The sequence below is a fragment of the Plasmodium cynomolgi genome, chromosome 8 (genome assembly GCF_000321355.1).
Source record: "Plasmodium cynomolgi strain B DNA, chromosome 8, whole genome shotgun sequence".
Lineage (NCBI taxonomy): Eukaryota > Apicomplexa > Aconoidasida > Haemosporida > Plasmodiidae > Plasmodium > Plasmodium cynomolgi.
Window position 1 is genome coordinate 638,639 of NC_020401.1, and position 17,057 is coordinate 655,695.

At 40.9% G+C, this 17,057-nt stretch overlaps 3 protein-coding genes across 3 annotated transcripts; 1 reads left to right on the forward strand and 2 right to left on the reverse strand.

Annotated features, from left to right (window-relative positions):
- Positions 1-1,178: 1,178 nt before the first annotated feature.
- PCYB_082370 (initiation factor 2 subunit family) lies at positions 1,179-4,334 on the reverse strand (the record flags this gene model as incomplete). The annotated part of the gene is made up of 2 exons (XM_004221975.1): positions 1,179-3,900; positions 3,967-4,334. 2 exons carry the CDS (start codon positions 4,332-4,334, stop codon positions 1,179-1,181), a joined length of 3,090 nt encoding a protein of 1,029 aa, XP_004222023.1.
- A 2,946-nt stretch (positions 4,335-7,280) lies between these two features.
- Positions 7,281-7,940, reverse strand: PCYB_082380 (GDP-L-fucose synthetase; the record flags this gene model as incomplete). The annotated part of the gene is made up of 2 exons (XM_004221976.1): positions 7,281-7,435; positions 7,658-7,940. Coding segments are annotated over 2 exons (438 nt in total), but the record flags the coding sequence as incomplete, so codon positions are not given.
- A 2,816-nt stretch (positions 7,941-10,756) lies between these two features.
- PCYB_082390 (hypothetical protein) lies at positions 10,757-15,945 on the forward strand (the record flags this gene model as incomplete). The annotated part of the gene is made up of 2 exons (XM_004221977.1): positions 10,757-10,853; positions 11,021-15,945. 2 exons carry the CDS (start codon positions 10,757-10,759, stop codon positions 15,943-15,945), a joined length of 5,022 nt encoding a protein of 1,673 aa, XP_004222025.1.
- Between the last annotated feature and the right edge of the window lie 1,112 nt (positions 15,946-17,057).

Here is a 17,057-nt window from a genome sequence, read left to right on the forward strand (position 1 = left end):
TTTTTGGATTTTTTTTGTTTTTGCGTGCATATCTCCTTGTTCGTTTTTCACGTAGACACATAATTAAGAAACATTTTTTGTTCCCAATTTAAGCCCCCTTTCCGTTGTTTTTAGCAACTCCACGTCATGCATGTGCATGCATAGTGACACAGGCGTGTGTGCATATGCTGCTTCTTTTTAATTTCATTTCCCGCGAAGTTTTAAAAACCATTCGTCACACAATTGTGTGTAATGTTCTGCTGCTGCGGAAAAGTTTTTCATGCCAAAGAGGGAGATTTTTCGCGCTTCCTTATTTTGCGTTCAGCCTATTACACGGAGGTTAGGGGGGGTACAAAAAAATGAAAAAAATGAGCTGCCATTTTGTGATCACTGCGCGCTACGCTTTTACGGCTGGCAGGACGCCCCATCATGCGATCGTCACGCTTATTAAACTTTTTTAATCTTAAAAAGTGCCAACTTGCTAGTTATTCCCCCTTCTGCGATTCGGGACGTACAGAGCCAGCTGCATTGTTTTGCATGAAGATTTGCGTCTACAGATTCGGTTAGGATGCTCCCCTGAATTAGCCTTACTGAGGGACACGCCGCCGAAAGGAGATATCTGACGCATGCGCGTAGACCGTATGCACATAAACCTTCAGCACTATTGCCGCCTCAACTTGTTAGCCAATATTTAATGCGCAGCCTGTGCACGGGGCAGGAATTATACCCGCAAAAGGGCTGCAATACGGGTCGCAAAATGGGACTAATTTCTGTGGCTAAGACTTTTCCTTTTCCCCGTGACGTCCGTAGCACTGGCGTAGGTGTAGTTGGGGGTCCATACACAAGACAGACGTCCGCTTATGCGTATGCTTATGTTTACGCTTCCGATTTCGTTTCTTTTCAACAACAGGGCGGAAGAATCATTCAAAATGAAATGGCGTATACAGAAAATATCAGTTTTCGCTTTTGCGAGAAAAGGGTTAGCTACAAAATGAACATTTTTTGGACTCCTTTTTCGCAAAGGTAAGAAACAAAAAAGGTTGAAACAGGGGATGAGGGGCACTAAAAAAAAGAAAAACAGAGTGGAAGGGCACACGTACATTCATGCGCAGAGATGTGCAGGTGTGCAAACGTGTAGACGTACACACGGGAAGACCTACTCACGTGCACACTTTCACACCCATTCGAGCGCAAAGGGGCTAGAAGTTATTCTGAACGAACACCTTTAATGCGTTCCTGTTTGCGCTCGTGTATAAGCCCACCTCCGTGACGATATAGGTGATGTGCTTCAGCGGAGTGACATCATTACATATATTGGCAACGTAAAAAGACTTGTCCGTGGTGGAATTAATTTTGCTTATGTGCGATTGGACGGAACTGAACAGGTTCGTCTCGTTATGTGTATCTGTGCATACATTTTTTATGTTCATATTTCCAATGGAGGTGCAAATAGAATCACAAATGCTGTTGCAGCATATTTTTTCTTCGTCACTTTCGCAGGCTTCCATGTGCGCGCTCAAGTTATTCGAAGGGGCACCAACGTGGCTGTTAAAACTGGGGGAATAACTACTTTTGTCATTTTTAAGATTAAAAAGCACTCTATTCTTTTTAACAACATTTTTACTTGGACTAGGAACGTTTCCACAATTCTGTTTACTACTTAAAAGAGAGTTACTTTTTTCATTTTTATTTTCGTAGGATGTTCTTCCTGGTAGTTTCAGTATCCCCTTGGTTGATCCTACTTTGCTCGTACTTCTGGTTGTAAGCACACTTGCAGTGGTGATTATTTTGACTTCTTTCCCGGGCCCCCTCCTACCAACCTCGCTCTTTCTGTTGGCACTTGCTTCTTCCTCCTCGTGGGGATATTCCTGCTTCGTCTGAATGGGCGTTTCTCTTTTTGGTTCGTCATGCTTGGGGGACAATGTGGAAGCGTCCCTTCCGCTGTGCGTAGTGTCTGCATCTTTGAGGAAGGTATTGCAACTACTCGGGGAGGGATCGTTATTGTTTTTTAGGACTTCTGGATGGCTGTTCCCTGGGTGATCCTTCGATTCACTTGGTTGACAATTTATTTTAAGATCTCCTTTGAGAAGAATCCCGTTTGGGTTACCACGAATGGAGGGTGGTGGTGGCGCTACTTCTAATAGGTAGACCTTTTCCTGCGCTTGGTTTGGTCGCCTACTAGAGGGGGAAAAAGCATCTTGCCGTTTTTTCCCTGCTTCTACAGCGAAATATTTGATAAGGGGCTTGCAAGGCGCACCGCTTCCTGAGCCAATTTCGCGATTATTAAAAAGGACTGCACTTGAGCTTATATCAGCGTAGGAATTAATGAATGTGTTTAATTTCCGGTTAAACATCACCCCGTGGTCTATGCATTTATTCCTTTTGGGGGCACTTTTCTGGGAGGCCGCATGCTGCTGTTGCTGCTGATGTTGCGGCCTCTGCTGGTGTCGGTAGTGGTCGTAGTGACTATGGTGTCTGTGGTGCGGATGGTGGTGCATGTATATATAATTATAAATATCCAAATTATTGTTAATATTATTTATGCTAAAACTGTCAATAATAATTTTGTTACTGATTTTGTACGTTTCACAAGCAATATAAACAGGCACATTGCTAAGGTGAGCCATCATGCATATAATGCTGGTACCCACATAGGCATAAACACTATTATGTATAATGGCATCAATCCCTAGCAGCACTTTGGTGCAATTTTTTATATTATAAAATAAGGCCCCAATTAATGTGTACGTAACTGGGATCCCAAGTTTCGTATACAATTTAATATCATATGAATTTTTATAAGGTTCCGAGTCAACCAAAACGATTTCGAATTTTTTACCACTTCTCTTCGCCTTGACGATAGACAAATATATGTCATAATCAAATGTGTAGATTAGCAAAATATCGTTGTGGGCAATGATATGCTCCGCTACATAGTTAGAAATTCTTATTGAAGGCATGACAATTTTGGTTCTTATATAATTATTAATATTGTTCGTAATTATTACCTTGGTCTGCTCTAGCACATTTTTTCCTATATGTTCTGTAATCATATTTTTAAACCATCTGATTACTTCCCCCATGCTGATGCTATGCTTTTTGCACATTATTATGTAATTTATTTCTTTATCTATCACAATTTTCATATGTCTGTTAATTGGTTCGTATGGAGGGAGGGAGTAGTCCTTAATAAAAGATTTGAGGGCTGTCAACAAATCCACATTCCTGTCATTGTGGGTGGTATTCAAATATTTGTTAAAAAAAATTCCTGTCCTTAATACATTAGGATGTATTTCATTTTGGTTTAAGTCCAGTAAAATTTTGTCGAATATATTTATCTTTTCGAACACATCGAAATTGTATAGATCTTCAAAGTGTTTCTTGTCGTGTGATAGGAAGTAGTAGTGCTGCACATTGGTAAGGTTTAACTTTGCATTTATAAAATTTTGGATCGGTCCACTGATTGGGGATACTTCCTTATCGGTAACGGAAACGTTTTTCCTCACCACCGTTGCGCTTGATCTTGGCCTGTTATTTAAGGCATTCGGTTTTGCTGCATCTACTTGCTGACTGGTTTTGTTCTCCAGATGGGGGCACTCGCGTGCGTTTTTTTCCCCAACAGGGGCATTCACCACCCCCGTGGTTACTCTACGTGCGGCCCCATTTTTTGCCTCACTTTCGCTCTCATTTCCACCCTCCGCTATTTTCCTTTTCGCTGGATCCAACAGTAACACCCCTCTGTTCGGTTCTGCTTCTGAACTTTCCTTCTCCCGCGCACTGTGGTTCCCCTCTGCCTCACTCACTTGGCGGCTCCCTTCCGATTTGCCGCCACTCGCGCTGCTCTTCAATTTTCCAGACTCAATCAAATTGATTTTGCGCAAGTTGTAATATATGTCATATGGGAAAGTGACCGTGGCGGTGCTGGACGTGGTGGTGGAAGCGATGGAAGACATGCTGGCGCACGCGGTGAGGGAACCCCTGACAGACGCAGACGCGCTGTCCTCCCCATCGCAGCCATCATAGTAGGCACCTCCCCCCTGCAATACGGATGCACTCCTTTCGTGCAGTGGCTTGCAAATCAAGCAGCGGTGCTTCGAAAAGTAGTGGCATTTGTAGATGTTATTAATTATACACAAAATGGAGTAAAACGCTGTGTTCTTCTCATTGTACGGCTTGATAAAACTTTTGAACAAGGTATGTAAAAACGTTTTCTTCGTCGAACTTTTGCTTATCGTTGAAACTCGGATGAATTTTTCATTTCTCAAAAAGTTCTTCTTAATTTTTTCTCTGCTTACTTTTGCATTCGCTCTTGTTTTTTTTCTCTTGTGAAACGTTGCGTAAGGCTTATCTTCCATTTTGCAGCCATGAGGGTTTTTGTGAAGGGGCGTTGGCGTTTAACGGGATAAACGCAGATTAAACGGAAAAAAATGGGCGATAAGTACGTGTGTCAGGTGGGTCAGCTTTATGGATACACGTACACTCATGCTTTGTTGACGAAGGCGCGCAAAGGAACCCACGCCGACCCTCAACTGTGCTGGCTTGCACAAGATTGTCACATGTGAGAAGGGCGAAACGCGCGCATCAGCGCGTACATGGTGATGGCGAGATAGCAGCCACACGAACGGACGAACATGCGCATAACAAGCAAAAATATATAGCATCACAGAGGGTTATTATATGCCCTGTGTAATATATATGAACATTTGACGATAAACGTATGGTGGGTCAAAGGGCCTACATCTCTAGGGGCCTCTCTTTAACGATGCTTTGACGTGAACCTTTTTACATGTACATGCACTCTAGCGCGCAGTCATACGTGCAATCGTGCGTACACGAGCAAATATAATATGCGTGGCGCAAAAAGGCTTAAACGCTCACATGTAAACATTTTCGCAAATGACATAGGCAAAGATAAAACAAAGTTACACCAGCTGGTGAAAGTATCTTCATTTGGCTTAGCAGTTCTCGGAAGGAGAAAAAAAAAAAAAAAAAAAAAAAAAGAAGGAACAAGAACAGGAAGGGGAAGAACTGCCACATGTACCATATAACAAAAAAAAAATGTTGTATTTAATTCAGTCACAAATGTGTGCTACATGGAGTACATTAGAATTTTAAAAAATGCTCACGTAAACGCGGTTATAACTACGAAAGAGATGAAAAAAAAAAAAAAAACATTCTCTACGTTTTGTTTTAAAATGCCAGTTGGTAAACGATTTATATGTCATACAATTTCGCACTTACATGTTTTGTAGGACCCTTTACCTTCATGCATTTATGGAAAAAATGCATAGTCATTTTTTGGGCTAAAATGTGAAAAAAAAAAAAATGCCATTGGTGGATTTATCTGTACTTTTTTTTAACCGTCCACATGCTGAAAAAGTGGCAACAATTTTTTTATATCGAGAGAAAAAAATGTCATTGCAGTTATTCCACTTAAAACATCGCTCACAGTTTTACTTCCAAAGTTTTACATCCACAGTTTTAATTCCACAGTTTTAATTCCACAGTTTTAATTCCACAGTTTTAATTCCACAGTTTTAATTCCACAGTTTCGCTTCCACAGTTTGCTACTTTCCTTCCACTTGTGAAATATGTACATTTATGCAGAATGACAAGCCATCGCCGCGGTGGGCAGTCTGGTGTGCGCTTTTCTCCTCTCCATGAAATTTACACAAAAATGAAATTTTTGTCTGAAAAAAAATGCGGCAAAAAAGGGGTGGAGAATGCAGGACGGGCAATTTGGTTATGGGCGATCAAACCATGTAAATGATGAGCTAGCAAAATAGGTAAAAAAAAAAAAAAAAAGAGAGAACTTGTAACTATCTTTTTATATACCCAATTGTTACGACGAAACGGATGTTATTTTTCTCGTGAGAAAACCGGTGCAAGGGCAAAAAAGGGTCCATAAAAAATTTACCAGGTGTAAAGAAATTTTAAAGATAGTGAAACCCCCCAAGTGGAAAAGTATGCTTTACGCGTAACAGCAAAAAATGTAAAATGTTAGAGGGGCCAACTTTGAAAAAAAATACATATTCGTGAATTTGTAAATATGTATAAAATTTTTTTAATCGCGAATTGCATTCCGGAAAGAAAAATAAAAAATAGCTTCTTCACCCCCGTCTGCGCTTCGCAATTCACATGTAAAATGAAAAGTGAAGAAAATTGCCCCCTTTTTTACGAATCACAGGGTTAAGCTTCAAACGGGGAGCATAGCACAGGTTCAGGTCGTCCCAAAGGATATATGTGGTACGCATAGCATAAACATCGTGCACGTATGCAGACCATATGTGTCACCCCCCTGTTAAATTGATTTGTGCTTTCGAATCCTTCAAAGGAGCATTTTTTTTTTACAAATGCTTTGCACAGTGTTGTATTCTCCATTTACGGAACGGTTAAGATGGTGTGTATGCATTTTTATGTGTATATTTATTTGTTTTTCCCCTCCGAAATAAATTTTGGAAAGTACAAATACGCGTGGGGTGGAAGGCCTCTCGCACGTCAGTTTTTTTTTTGGGCACTCTACAAGAGTTCGTTAGTTGTCAAATAATTGCAGTGAAGGTGGATAAACTGAGTAAAACGGTTTAGAAAAATAACACACCATGTGTGTGAAATGCGCGAGTGCATACTTTCCATCGCCGAAATGTCACCTTCTTACGCTCTCGTATGCGCCAATGAACCAATCGATCGTTTCTTCCAAACCTGCAATGTCGCATTGCGCATTAAATGCGTTACATATGTTAAGGAAGGGGGCTGCTCATAACGTGCTCCCTCAGTTCGCTTCGATTACAAACTGAGCAGCGTTGCAGAGTATTTATTTTATTTTTACTTTATTTTTTTTGCATCTTTATTTTACCCTTGTCCATGTCAGTAAACGCGAAAGAGTTATCCAAAATTTTCATTAACTTGTCGTTGCTTGATGTCTAAAAAAAAAAAAAAAAAAAAAAAAAAAAAAAAATTTTTTTCACCGTGGAGGTAAACTCGTATGGCAGAAAAGCTCCCTTTTTTCTGGAATATCCCATTCGTTGTTATGTTGAAACCTTTCGGTGAATTCCGTTATCCGCTGTTTCGTCGAACTAAGCAAAAGGAGGTTCAAATTTTGTTCATTTAGCGCATTTTAAGCAGTTTTCTTTTTTGACATGTATATATATATACATATATATTTTTTTTTTTTTTTTTTTTTTTTTACGGACGAACCAATACTTCTTTGTCGAATTTTAGAAAATGTTTAATTTTCTGCGCCAACTCCTTAATGGTTAATTCTGTCGAAGTGACGAACGGAGCAACACTGTTGTGGGGAAATGTTATTCAAAAATGTACATGCATATTTTTGAGCACACATTTATGTGCGTACCGTTTGAAGGCAAATTAGTGGAGAATATAACGTTGAAAATTTCATCCTTAACTATCGTGAAATGCTTGCAATAATACGTATTGAGGATGTAGAGTAAAATGGTGGCTATGTCTCTGTTATAAATAAATTGGCGGATAGCCGACCCATCGCCCATGAGCCGCACATCGGTGTTGTTCACTGAGGGAAAAAAAAAAAAAAAAAAAAAACACATGTGTGTATATATGTGTACATATACACATGTACCCATTTTTAAGTCCCGTTTCGCAAGACAGGAATGTCTCCCCCCCTCAATCCTATCCCTTAAAAGTAGCAACAGTTTTGAAGTACCTTTTGCCAAATACATCTTATGAATAATAGAAGGCACTACGTGCGAAGAGGCTAAATTGAAGTTGTCGTATTTGCCGTATACATTTGTAGGTATTATGCAAATCCACTGGTAGTTGTATTTTTCTCTGTAAAATCTGACCAACACTTCTAGAACTCTTTTTGACACGCTGTATCCTTCATTGCTGAGGTGGCACCTTCCCTCATGTATGTCTTCTTCAGTTAAAGGTAAAGTGCATTTCTCTGGGAAGACACATGTGGACAGAGTGAATATTCCTCTCGTAATCTATAACAATGGAATAAAAAAGAGGAGAGTTATTTTTTTATTTATCTCAAGAGACGAAGCTTCCACGAGGAATTCGTTGTTCTGGTCTTTCACCAAATCTTTATATTTTTGCCTAAACTAGACAATGGTTTTGTGCATATATGTTTTCCCCCATTTGAGACGAGCTCTTTAAGCAATGTGTGCCAAATTTCATGTATTCTGGGGACCACACACTTGAGCATGTAGCGGTTCGCTCCATTTCACGTGTGCATATATACATAGGTACATACAACCGCACGAGCATACTTGCGTATGACTTTTTTCCTTTCCCCCCCCGCCGTACCGAATACCTGTGGCAGAGTTTAACCACGTTTAAATTAATCTCCAAGTTGTCCACCAAAAACTGCAGGTTGTTATTTTTATTCGCGTATAGACCACCTACATATGCCGCAAAATGCACGATGTCTGTAATTTCGTTTTTTTCGAAAAATTGTTGCGCTTCATCAAAATTTTTTAAATCACACATTTTCGAACTTAAAAAAATATATTTCTTAATTACGTTGTTATCCCCCGAATTTACAATTATCTCATTTTCATTTTCGACAAAGTGGGGGGCTTCCTTTTTTATTACTTCCCGTAAACTATTGCCTAACAAACCGGTGCCCCCTGTTACTAGGCAAACCCTTGTCATCGTATGATGAAAAAAAAAGCGAAGAAATAAGGGGCATATACTTTATTACGTGTAACTCCTTGGAATGACGAGAAGTACATCCCAAAAAGTTGCATACCAGTTGGCACGAACGAGAATGACCTTATAGGAATGGTAAAAGTGGGCATAACCCGTGTAACATATTGTGGCAAAAGGGAAACACTTGTTTTGTGTCAAAATGATCAGTTCTTTTTAATTGTGTATTGCGCTACCTCACTGTGTGATGTTATTATGGCGCTTTTTTTTTTTTAATTTCTGCTTGGAAAAAATTGCACGCCCAACTGCACGCCAATTTTCCGCTTGCGGGTTAGGGAAGGCGAAGTTGAGTAGACCCATTTTACCCATTTGCGAGACATTATAAAGTGAGCGTGGAAAAAGGAAAAACATGGAATGGGAAAGAAAAATGAATGGCGTAAAAACGGTAATAAATCCTTTGGGGAAAAAGCAAAAAAAAATTTAGGACATACTTTTTCCCTTTTTGCATGCAAACTGTTCAGGACAGTTCACGCAGTCGCAAAAATGCGCACACAAAATGGTGTGTAAATAAATGTATATACATCGTGTTACCTCTTGATAGACCCAAAAGGTGAGCAATTCGTCACACCCCCTTGAAGGAAAAAAGTATAGTTTGTTGCTGTGATGGAGGAAGTCCTAACTGGGAAGAAGCAGTCGTGTGTATTCCTTTTAAAATGTTAAAATGGGGAGACAAAAAAAAAAAAAAAAAAAAAACACACGCAGCCTGGAAAACAAACCCAACACTGCTTAAAAACTACATTGTACTGCTGGAAGTCGTTGGAGGTGGACTAACACCCTGGACGATGTTTTATGGTGAAGTGGTGGTTGCCCCTTTTTTCCGCAAATGTATGGCAACAGTTACTTACGAGCATTGTGTACATTTAAGCGAGTGTGAAAACAATGTTGACCCAGTTCGGTTTTAATTTTTTTTTTAATTTTTTTTTTTTATCTAAAAAAAAAAAAAAAAAAAAAAAGCTAGCAATTCGTTTTGGGCGTTCCACCCAGGGAGGAGGATCCCTGTCACAACAGAAAGAAAATTGCGCCAAAAGTATTCCTTAATTTACTTCCAATTTGATAAACTTGGAACAGTTAAAATAGCCTCTTTTTTTCATGCTTCATATTTTTAGCTACTCATGCGCCAACTCATTTAGCATGGTATGTTTTCCCCAAATATTAACTTTTTAAAAAAAAAATGTATACTCGTTGGAATGGCTGATCGTTTTTTTGTGCTTCCCATTTTGGTCCGACTGCTACGTGTTTGCCACTCTGAAAAAGTAATTTTTTTTCACTTCACGTTTAATGTGTAAAAAGAAAAAAAGTTGAAACGAACTGGAACGGTTTATCACACCCTTCTTCAAATTAACAAAAAAAGCACAAATTTTGGCAAGCAAGAAGGTAAAGAAAACAGAAACCGAAAAATGAAATACGCTACCTGGCAGATTTACACATTTCGCATGAAATGAAAGGAAATAAAAGTGCAAACAATTAGTACGAGCAATTAGTGAGCGCAATTAGGGTATGCAATTTAGCTCTTTGCGCGCCATGGTATTTGCAAATTACGCTTTATCTCGGGTGTAATAAATTGATACATGCGGGTTGTTTCATTTTGTTTCACCTGTTCACCTTGTTCATTTTGCTAATTTTTTTTCCGCTCAACTTGCCGGTTCGCCCAACCAAATCGAGATGAACAAATCCTCTTTTTCGGAGTTCACTCCTTCCCAATGGTTAGCAAGTGGTCTCACACACCTCTGCTTATCAAACACGGAAAGATGCCAAAAAAAGGGGCACAAATAAACTCAGATCAAATGGCGGTCCAAGTGGCAGATCAGATTGCAGATCAAATTGCAGATCAAATCTCAGATCAATACACGGGAAAATAAAAAAAATTCTTATCTCGGATCAGCACCCTGTATTTTATTATTTTATTTTATTATTTTTTTTTTCTCCAATTTCCCGCTAATAAAAGTAATTCCTTCTGCGTAGTCTAATGTCAAAAGGTGAGCATTTTTAAGGTGAATTTTTTCCAGGTGAATTTTTTTTTTGGGTGGATACGCGCAGTTTTGCAAATGTTCGTTCCAATAAAGTGGAATCGAAGTAAGGTGAAACAAGGGAAATGCACTTGAGATATGTTCTAAGTGAAATGCTGAAAAGCGAAATGCTGAATAGCAAAAGGCTGAACAGAGAAAGGCTAAATAGCGAAATACAACAAAGTAAACCACACATAGCTGAGCTAACTACTTCTCCGAAAGTACGAACCCATAATGGGTACAAAAAAGGAAAAAAATACCTGCAAATAAGTTAACAATATTTACGTCTTTATCCCCTCCCCTTTTTGCGCCCTCGTTGCGCCTTTTCATCTGCACATTTCACACATTAGTTTCCAAACCATTAGTAACCATGCCACGAATAACTTCCCTTTTTTTACTCTCCATTTTATTCTCTTTTTTTCTTTTCTCCGGGCAAAATGCATTAACAAACGATGACGAAAAAATTAAAAAGGCTACCTTACTAGCCTTGCTAAAAAACACCTTTATCGATAATGCGGAAAATAAAAAAGAAGACGACATAAACGGTGCATTGGAAAACCTAAACAATATGACCTTACACCCCACAGATACCGACAAGTTTGACAAATTTTTGGATCACTTTTTTAAATTTTATCGCATTTACGTAACTTTCAGTGATAAGGACAAAAGGGTGTTACACCTCTCTGGGGTTTTAAATGAGGTGTACGTAGACGTAGAGTCCCTCAGCAAAGAAAACCTCCAGAAACATTTTGACAGTGTTTACAAGAAGGGACTCAATTTGATTAATTTAATCGTGCATAGTAATTTGGTGAATCCCAAATATGATGAAACGTTGGTTCAGGGGGTGGAGTGGGTGAAGGATGACCCCACGGAAGGGGAGGGAACCCACGAGAAGGTCGACCCCGCACAAGATAGCTACCCTCACGAGAAGGTAGACCCCACGGAAGGGGAGGGAACCCACGAGAAGGTCGACCCCGCACAAGATAGCTACCCTCACGAGAAGTTCGACCCCGCACAAGAGAGCTACCCTCACCAGAAAGACAGCCCCGCTGAGAACTACGCCCATTTCGACACCCAGAAGTTTAAAGGACCCTCCCAGTATGACCAAAGCCAAAATTACGCGGTGACGCCTGAATATGCTCATCACTACCACTACGGTGGAAATGAAGAAGACCCGGAGGATATGGATTACGAAAATGGTGAAGAATACGATGCGCAGGAGGATCAAGACGATCAAGACGATCACGATGAGCACTACGAATACGACGAACAAAACCATGGCGAACACGACGAACAAAACCATGACGACCACCACGATGGGGAAGATAAAAAGAAAATCAAATACGTGGGAAAAAAACTCAAAAATTTGCTAGCCATGAAAAACATCAAACTAAATAACAACTCTACTGGAGAATTTAAAGTGAACTTCTACACGAACTACGTGAATTACATCAACACCCCATACGATGTACCCCCATTTCCCTTTCATAAGGACAGCTACAAATACGCTGAGGTTTATTCAGGTGATAAGAGCTACCCGAAGAAGCACACTGATGACAAAATTTACTATGCCGGTGAGAAGGAATTGATGCCAGCACATGTAAAAGGGGACATGCAGAAGGAGACACAGAAGGAGACACAGAAGGAGACGCAGAAGGAGACGCAGAAAGAAGGGCCATACGATGTGTACAAAAGCGCATTGAAGGGGATGTACGAAAAGATTAAAAAGAAGTCAGGCATAAAGGGATGTAAAAATGGATGGTGCGGGAAAAAAAGCGCGGGTAAATATCAAATAAAGGAAGACAACAATGGGGATGACGACGACGATGATGATGACGATGATGATGACGATGGCGACGATGATGACGATGATGATGACGACCAACTGCAGAATGAGCTAATTCACCAAGGACATGGACCAAACAAGAAGTCTAAATCTGGCCATAAGAATAAACAAATTCATGGGGAAAACGTGGACGATGAGGAAAAAACTGACAAGGCACCAGCGGAAAAGAAAAAAAAAGGCATCGATTTTTCTCATACTTATTACAACCCGTATTACATGTTCAAGCTGGGAAGCAGCATGCCAACTAGGAAGAAGGCACAACCGAGTGGGAAAGGGGGGAACATGAAAGGGGGAAAAGGCGATAAGGAGGAGGAAGAAGAAGCGGAAGAGCTGGAAGAAGAGGAAGAAGCGGAAGAAGCGGATGTGGAAGACGAAGAAGACGCGGAAGAAGCCCAAGTGGCAGACGAAGAAGACGCAGATGGAGAAACCGGCACGGCGAAGAAGAACGCAAAGAAAAGCGCCGCGAACCTCTTCGTAAACGCGCTTCTAGAACTGGCAGGCTACCTAGATCCGAGCGAAAGCAAAAACAGCGAACTGAAGGAGGACAAAAATAATCTTTGGCAAAGCAACAAAAATAAATCCATATACAAAAGAAAAGAAATGAAGAGCAGAAAAATGAAAACAAAGAAAGACATCCTAGACGAAAAGACAATAGAAAATGTCAAAGACACCATGTACCTTAAAGTAGGACAAAATGGAACAAATGGATTCTTAAATTTCTTCGATTTTAGAGAAAATTCAATGAAAAAAAATTACCAAGATCTCTTAAAAGTGATGGAATACTTAAAGGTGTTTAACATAACCGAAACGATTATTTTTATTGAGAAGTTCACACAATCTGTGTGTGCCTCGTACTGCATGGGGATCACAGATGTGTTGGAGCTAGTAAATAATGACATGTTATTGTATGAGAAAATGTCTTTGCATTTCCATAAGAATGGCATGATTGTCACGACTAATAAAGACTACGAAATTAATGACATGAGTTTTGAAATGTTGATAAATTTGCTAAACATAAATAGATACACCATACCTCTTGCTTGTCCTTGTAAATCCTACACCAACGATATTATCAGCTACTATAAGCAGTACAAATCAAGTTTGATGGGATATTTTACCCAGTCGAAGGGATCGGAATACTTGGAAAAGTTCACTCCCCAGTACATGCTGGAGCAGTTAATGCTTTTGGAGGAGAAATTGAATTATATTAAAAAGAATGGAAAAATATCCTCAGATACGTCTGTGAAAAATTTGGAGAGTAAGGACCTTCACACGACGGCCTACTACCACAACAACAAGTTCTTCCCCCCCTTGAAGGCATCCAGCGCATTGGCCACTGCGCCTGTAAGTGGCGTCGACGGGAAAAGCGGACCTTGCCACGCTAGCGGATTGGGAGAAAAGGGGGTTGACGGCAATGGTGCAAGTAGCCACGAAAGCAGCGACGAAAGCAGCGAAGAAAGCAGCGACAAAAGCAGCGACAAAAGTAGCCACGGAAGCGATCACGGAGGCGTGAACGTTGCGGACGAGCTTAAGTACCCGGACGTAGACACACTGAACATCTATTACAACGCCTCCCCAGTGAACCTGAAAAGTATCCACGATATTAAGAACATGCTCATTGACGAAGTGAAGTCGAAAATATTTTACATAAACTCGTACCGAATAGGAAACCAGTTTTTCCCCACGTACAGCAACCTAGGCAAAGACGACCACGATTTGGAAATTCTGGAGTCGGCTAATTCGCCCAAACTGAAAGCGGGAGGCACGAATAAGCGAAGCTCCAAGTTGGGCAACTTCGTGGTGCCCAAGCTGGAATTTGTGGAGAAGCACTGCAAAGGGGAAAAGAAAAATGGGTGCAGTGTTGGAGGCAGCGGTGGATGCGGCGGTGGAGGCAACATCGGATGCAGCGGTGGGGGCAACATCGGATGCAGCGGTGGGGGCAACATCGGATGCAGCGGTGGGGGCAGCGGGGATGATGGAGCCCTCGTGAAGCACAAAATCATGGGAAACAGCGACTGGATTCCGTTGAAAAGCCCTCGCAACCACGAAGACTTTTACAACGCGAAAAAGCTCAACACGAACCTTTCTGACCATGAGGGGAAGAAATTGTGCGAAAAGAAAATGGACGAAAACGAGTGCGTAAGTTTGAAGTGCTCCTTTTTGGAGAAGGAAGCGCATGTGAAGAAGACGCCCACAACAGTTGCAAAGGATTCCGACGAGGGTGACAAGCACAAGGGTGACAAACACAAGGGTGACGGAGGAAGTGCGACCGATGGGGCAGACCAAGCGGACAACGAGAACAACGTAAACGAGAGCGACGAACATGATGTGGACTCCCTCAAACTGCAGAGCAAAATGGGAGGAACCTGCTCGTGTAAGAAGAAAAAAGTGATAAGCGCCAAATATTTAATTTATTTTTTTAAAAATGTACATTTGTGGAAAACTGGAGAATACTGCCAAAACGTTATCTACATAGATAACCTGCTGAAGAAAATTAATTACAACGAAGAAATCATATTCGAGGAACAGCTAGACGATGACAGCGTGGTGATTTATTTCTCGTCCAACTTGAAGGACAAATACAAACTTGACATGGATTATTTCATATTCTTATTGCAAAAAATCTCACTAATTATGTACGTGGAAAATCTCTGTGGAATTTTCCAGATAGACGAAATGAAGCAAAATAAAAAAATTGACAAGTATCTAGAAAACGAAGGAAATATTCACAACTTTATGGAAAAACATATTCTGTTTTCACATGAACAATATTCAAAGAAGAACAAATATGCAAAGGAGTTATCCATAATTTCTACTTCGAACTTTTTTTCATCCAAAAAGGATATTATCCTGAGTACCCAGTCATACAACAATATCGTATTTAACGAAAAGGAGATTTATGAATCGTTGTACATTTTCATGGAAGGGGTGTTAACAGAACGAATGATGAATGAAACATGGCTGACACCCTATGGATTCATCATGTACAAGGCACCTTTAACCAATGTAAATAATTACAAATTAAAAATATCACAAAATGAATTCATCACAAAATATTCTAGAAGTGCTATAGATAAATACATGTTTTATGAGTACAGAAAAATTGGAAACAACATTGTGCAGCATCGTTCAGAATTGAGTCCCAAATTAAGTGAACATATGGATGACCTGAAGGAATACACTTTAATCATTTACAATGATAATCCGTCCATGACCAATATTATAATCAGGACCTCTATTAACGTTTTGAATATTGCCTTTTTGCAGAGTTTCTTAGAGGTCATTTTAGACATTAGAGCTAGTCAGCAATTCTTTTCCTACAAGGGAAGATTCATCCCTATAAACGCCTTCATCATTTTGGACGAGGGGGTGAACTACCTCTTCTTTAACTACGCTCCGAATGAAAACCACATCAACTATAGCGCGTGACTATTCTGTTCTGCCGCCTAGCAGGTGGCCGCTCAACGAGGTGGCCGCTTAACGAGGTGGCCGCTTAACGAGATAGCCGCTTAACCAGGTAGCCGCTTAACCAGGTGGCTGCTTAACCAGGTAGCCGCTTAACCAGGTAGCCGCTTAACCAGGTAACCCCCCCGTCGACCATCACGGACCACCTTTACGAACAAAGCGGCACCACCCCACGCGAAACTCCAAACTGTACGTCATGACCACGATAGGGGCGAAGGCAAACTCTTAAAAATGCCTCTTACAAAAGGAGAGATAAGGCATCCGCCCAAGGGGGTGAGACAGAAGTGCGGATAAACGCAGCTGCTTGGTGAGATAAAGCGCGGCAGATGGGTACCCTGTCCAGGAGGAACTCCCCCCATGCGGCGTCAACAAAAACGCTCTGCAGGTTGCAGGTCTTCCCCAACCACCCCCGCAAACAGCACGAACATCGCGAACAGTGTGAAAGGCACGTTCTGGCATAAGCCCAATTGATAAAGGCGCGGCGGGTGCGACTGATATCCCCGAGCCGTTTAGCATACAGTGAGCAGGTGCATTTTGTCGCTCTTTCTAGCGGCGTGGACGTGTGCCAATGCACGTATGTCCCCACACACGTGCTTACCGACACCTATAATTAACACGTGTTAAAGCATATGCCCCTCTTTTTTATCGATTCCTCTAGTACACACAGACATGGGCATACTCACTAGTACCTACACCTGCAGACGCGCAGCAGCATGCGCGCGAAGCATCTTGTTGCAAGCAGATTTTCATTGTGCTTTTTCCTTCAACAGAATTACGATTTATTGCTTAACTTTAATGTGTTTCCCATCATTTTTCTCCACCTTAGCCTTTGACCCACTTACACTTTATTAAACAAAAAGAAAAATGCCTGCAATTTGGGTGCGGGAGTATACCCAATCGATGCTTGGAAAATATGCGACAACTGCTCTGTTCTTTCCCTATCACACAGTTGCGCTCCTGCGTCATTTGTTCGACTCAGAACCGGGCGTTTCACTAGGGCGCTGCTTAACCAGCTTAACAATAAGGAGGCATTTCACGAGGGTCATTCTTGCAACATTCTGCGCTATGTCGATTTT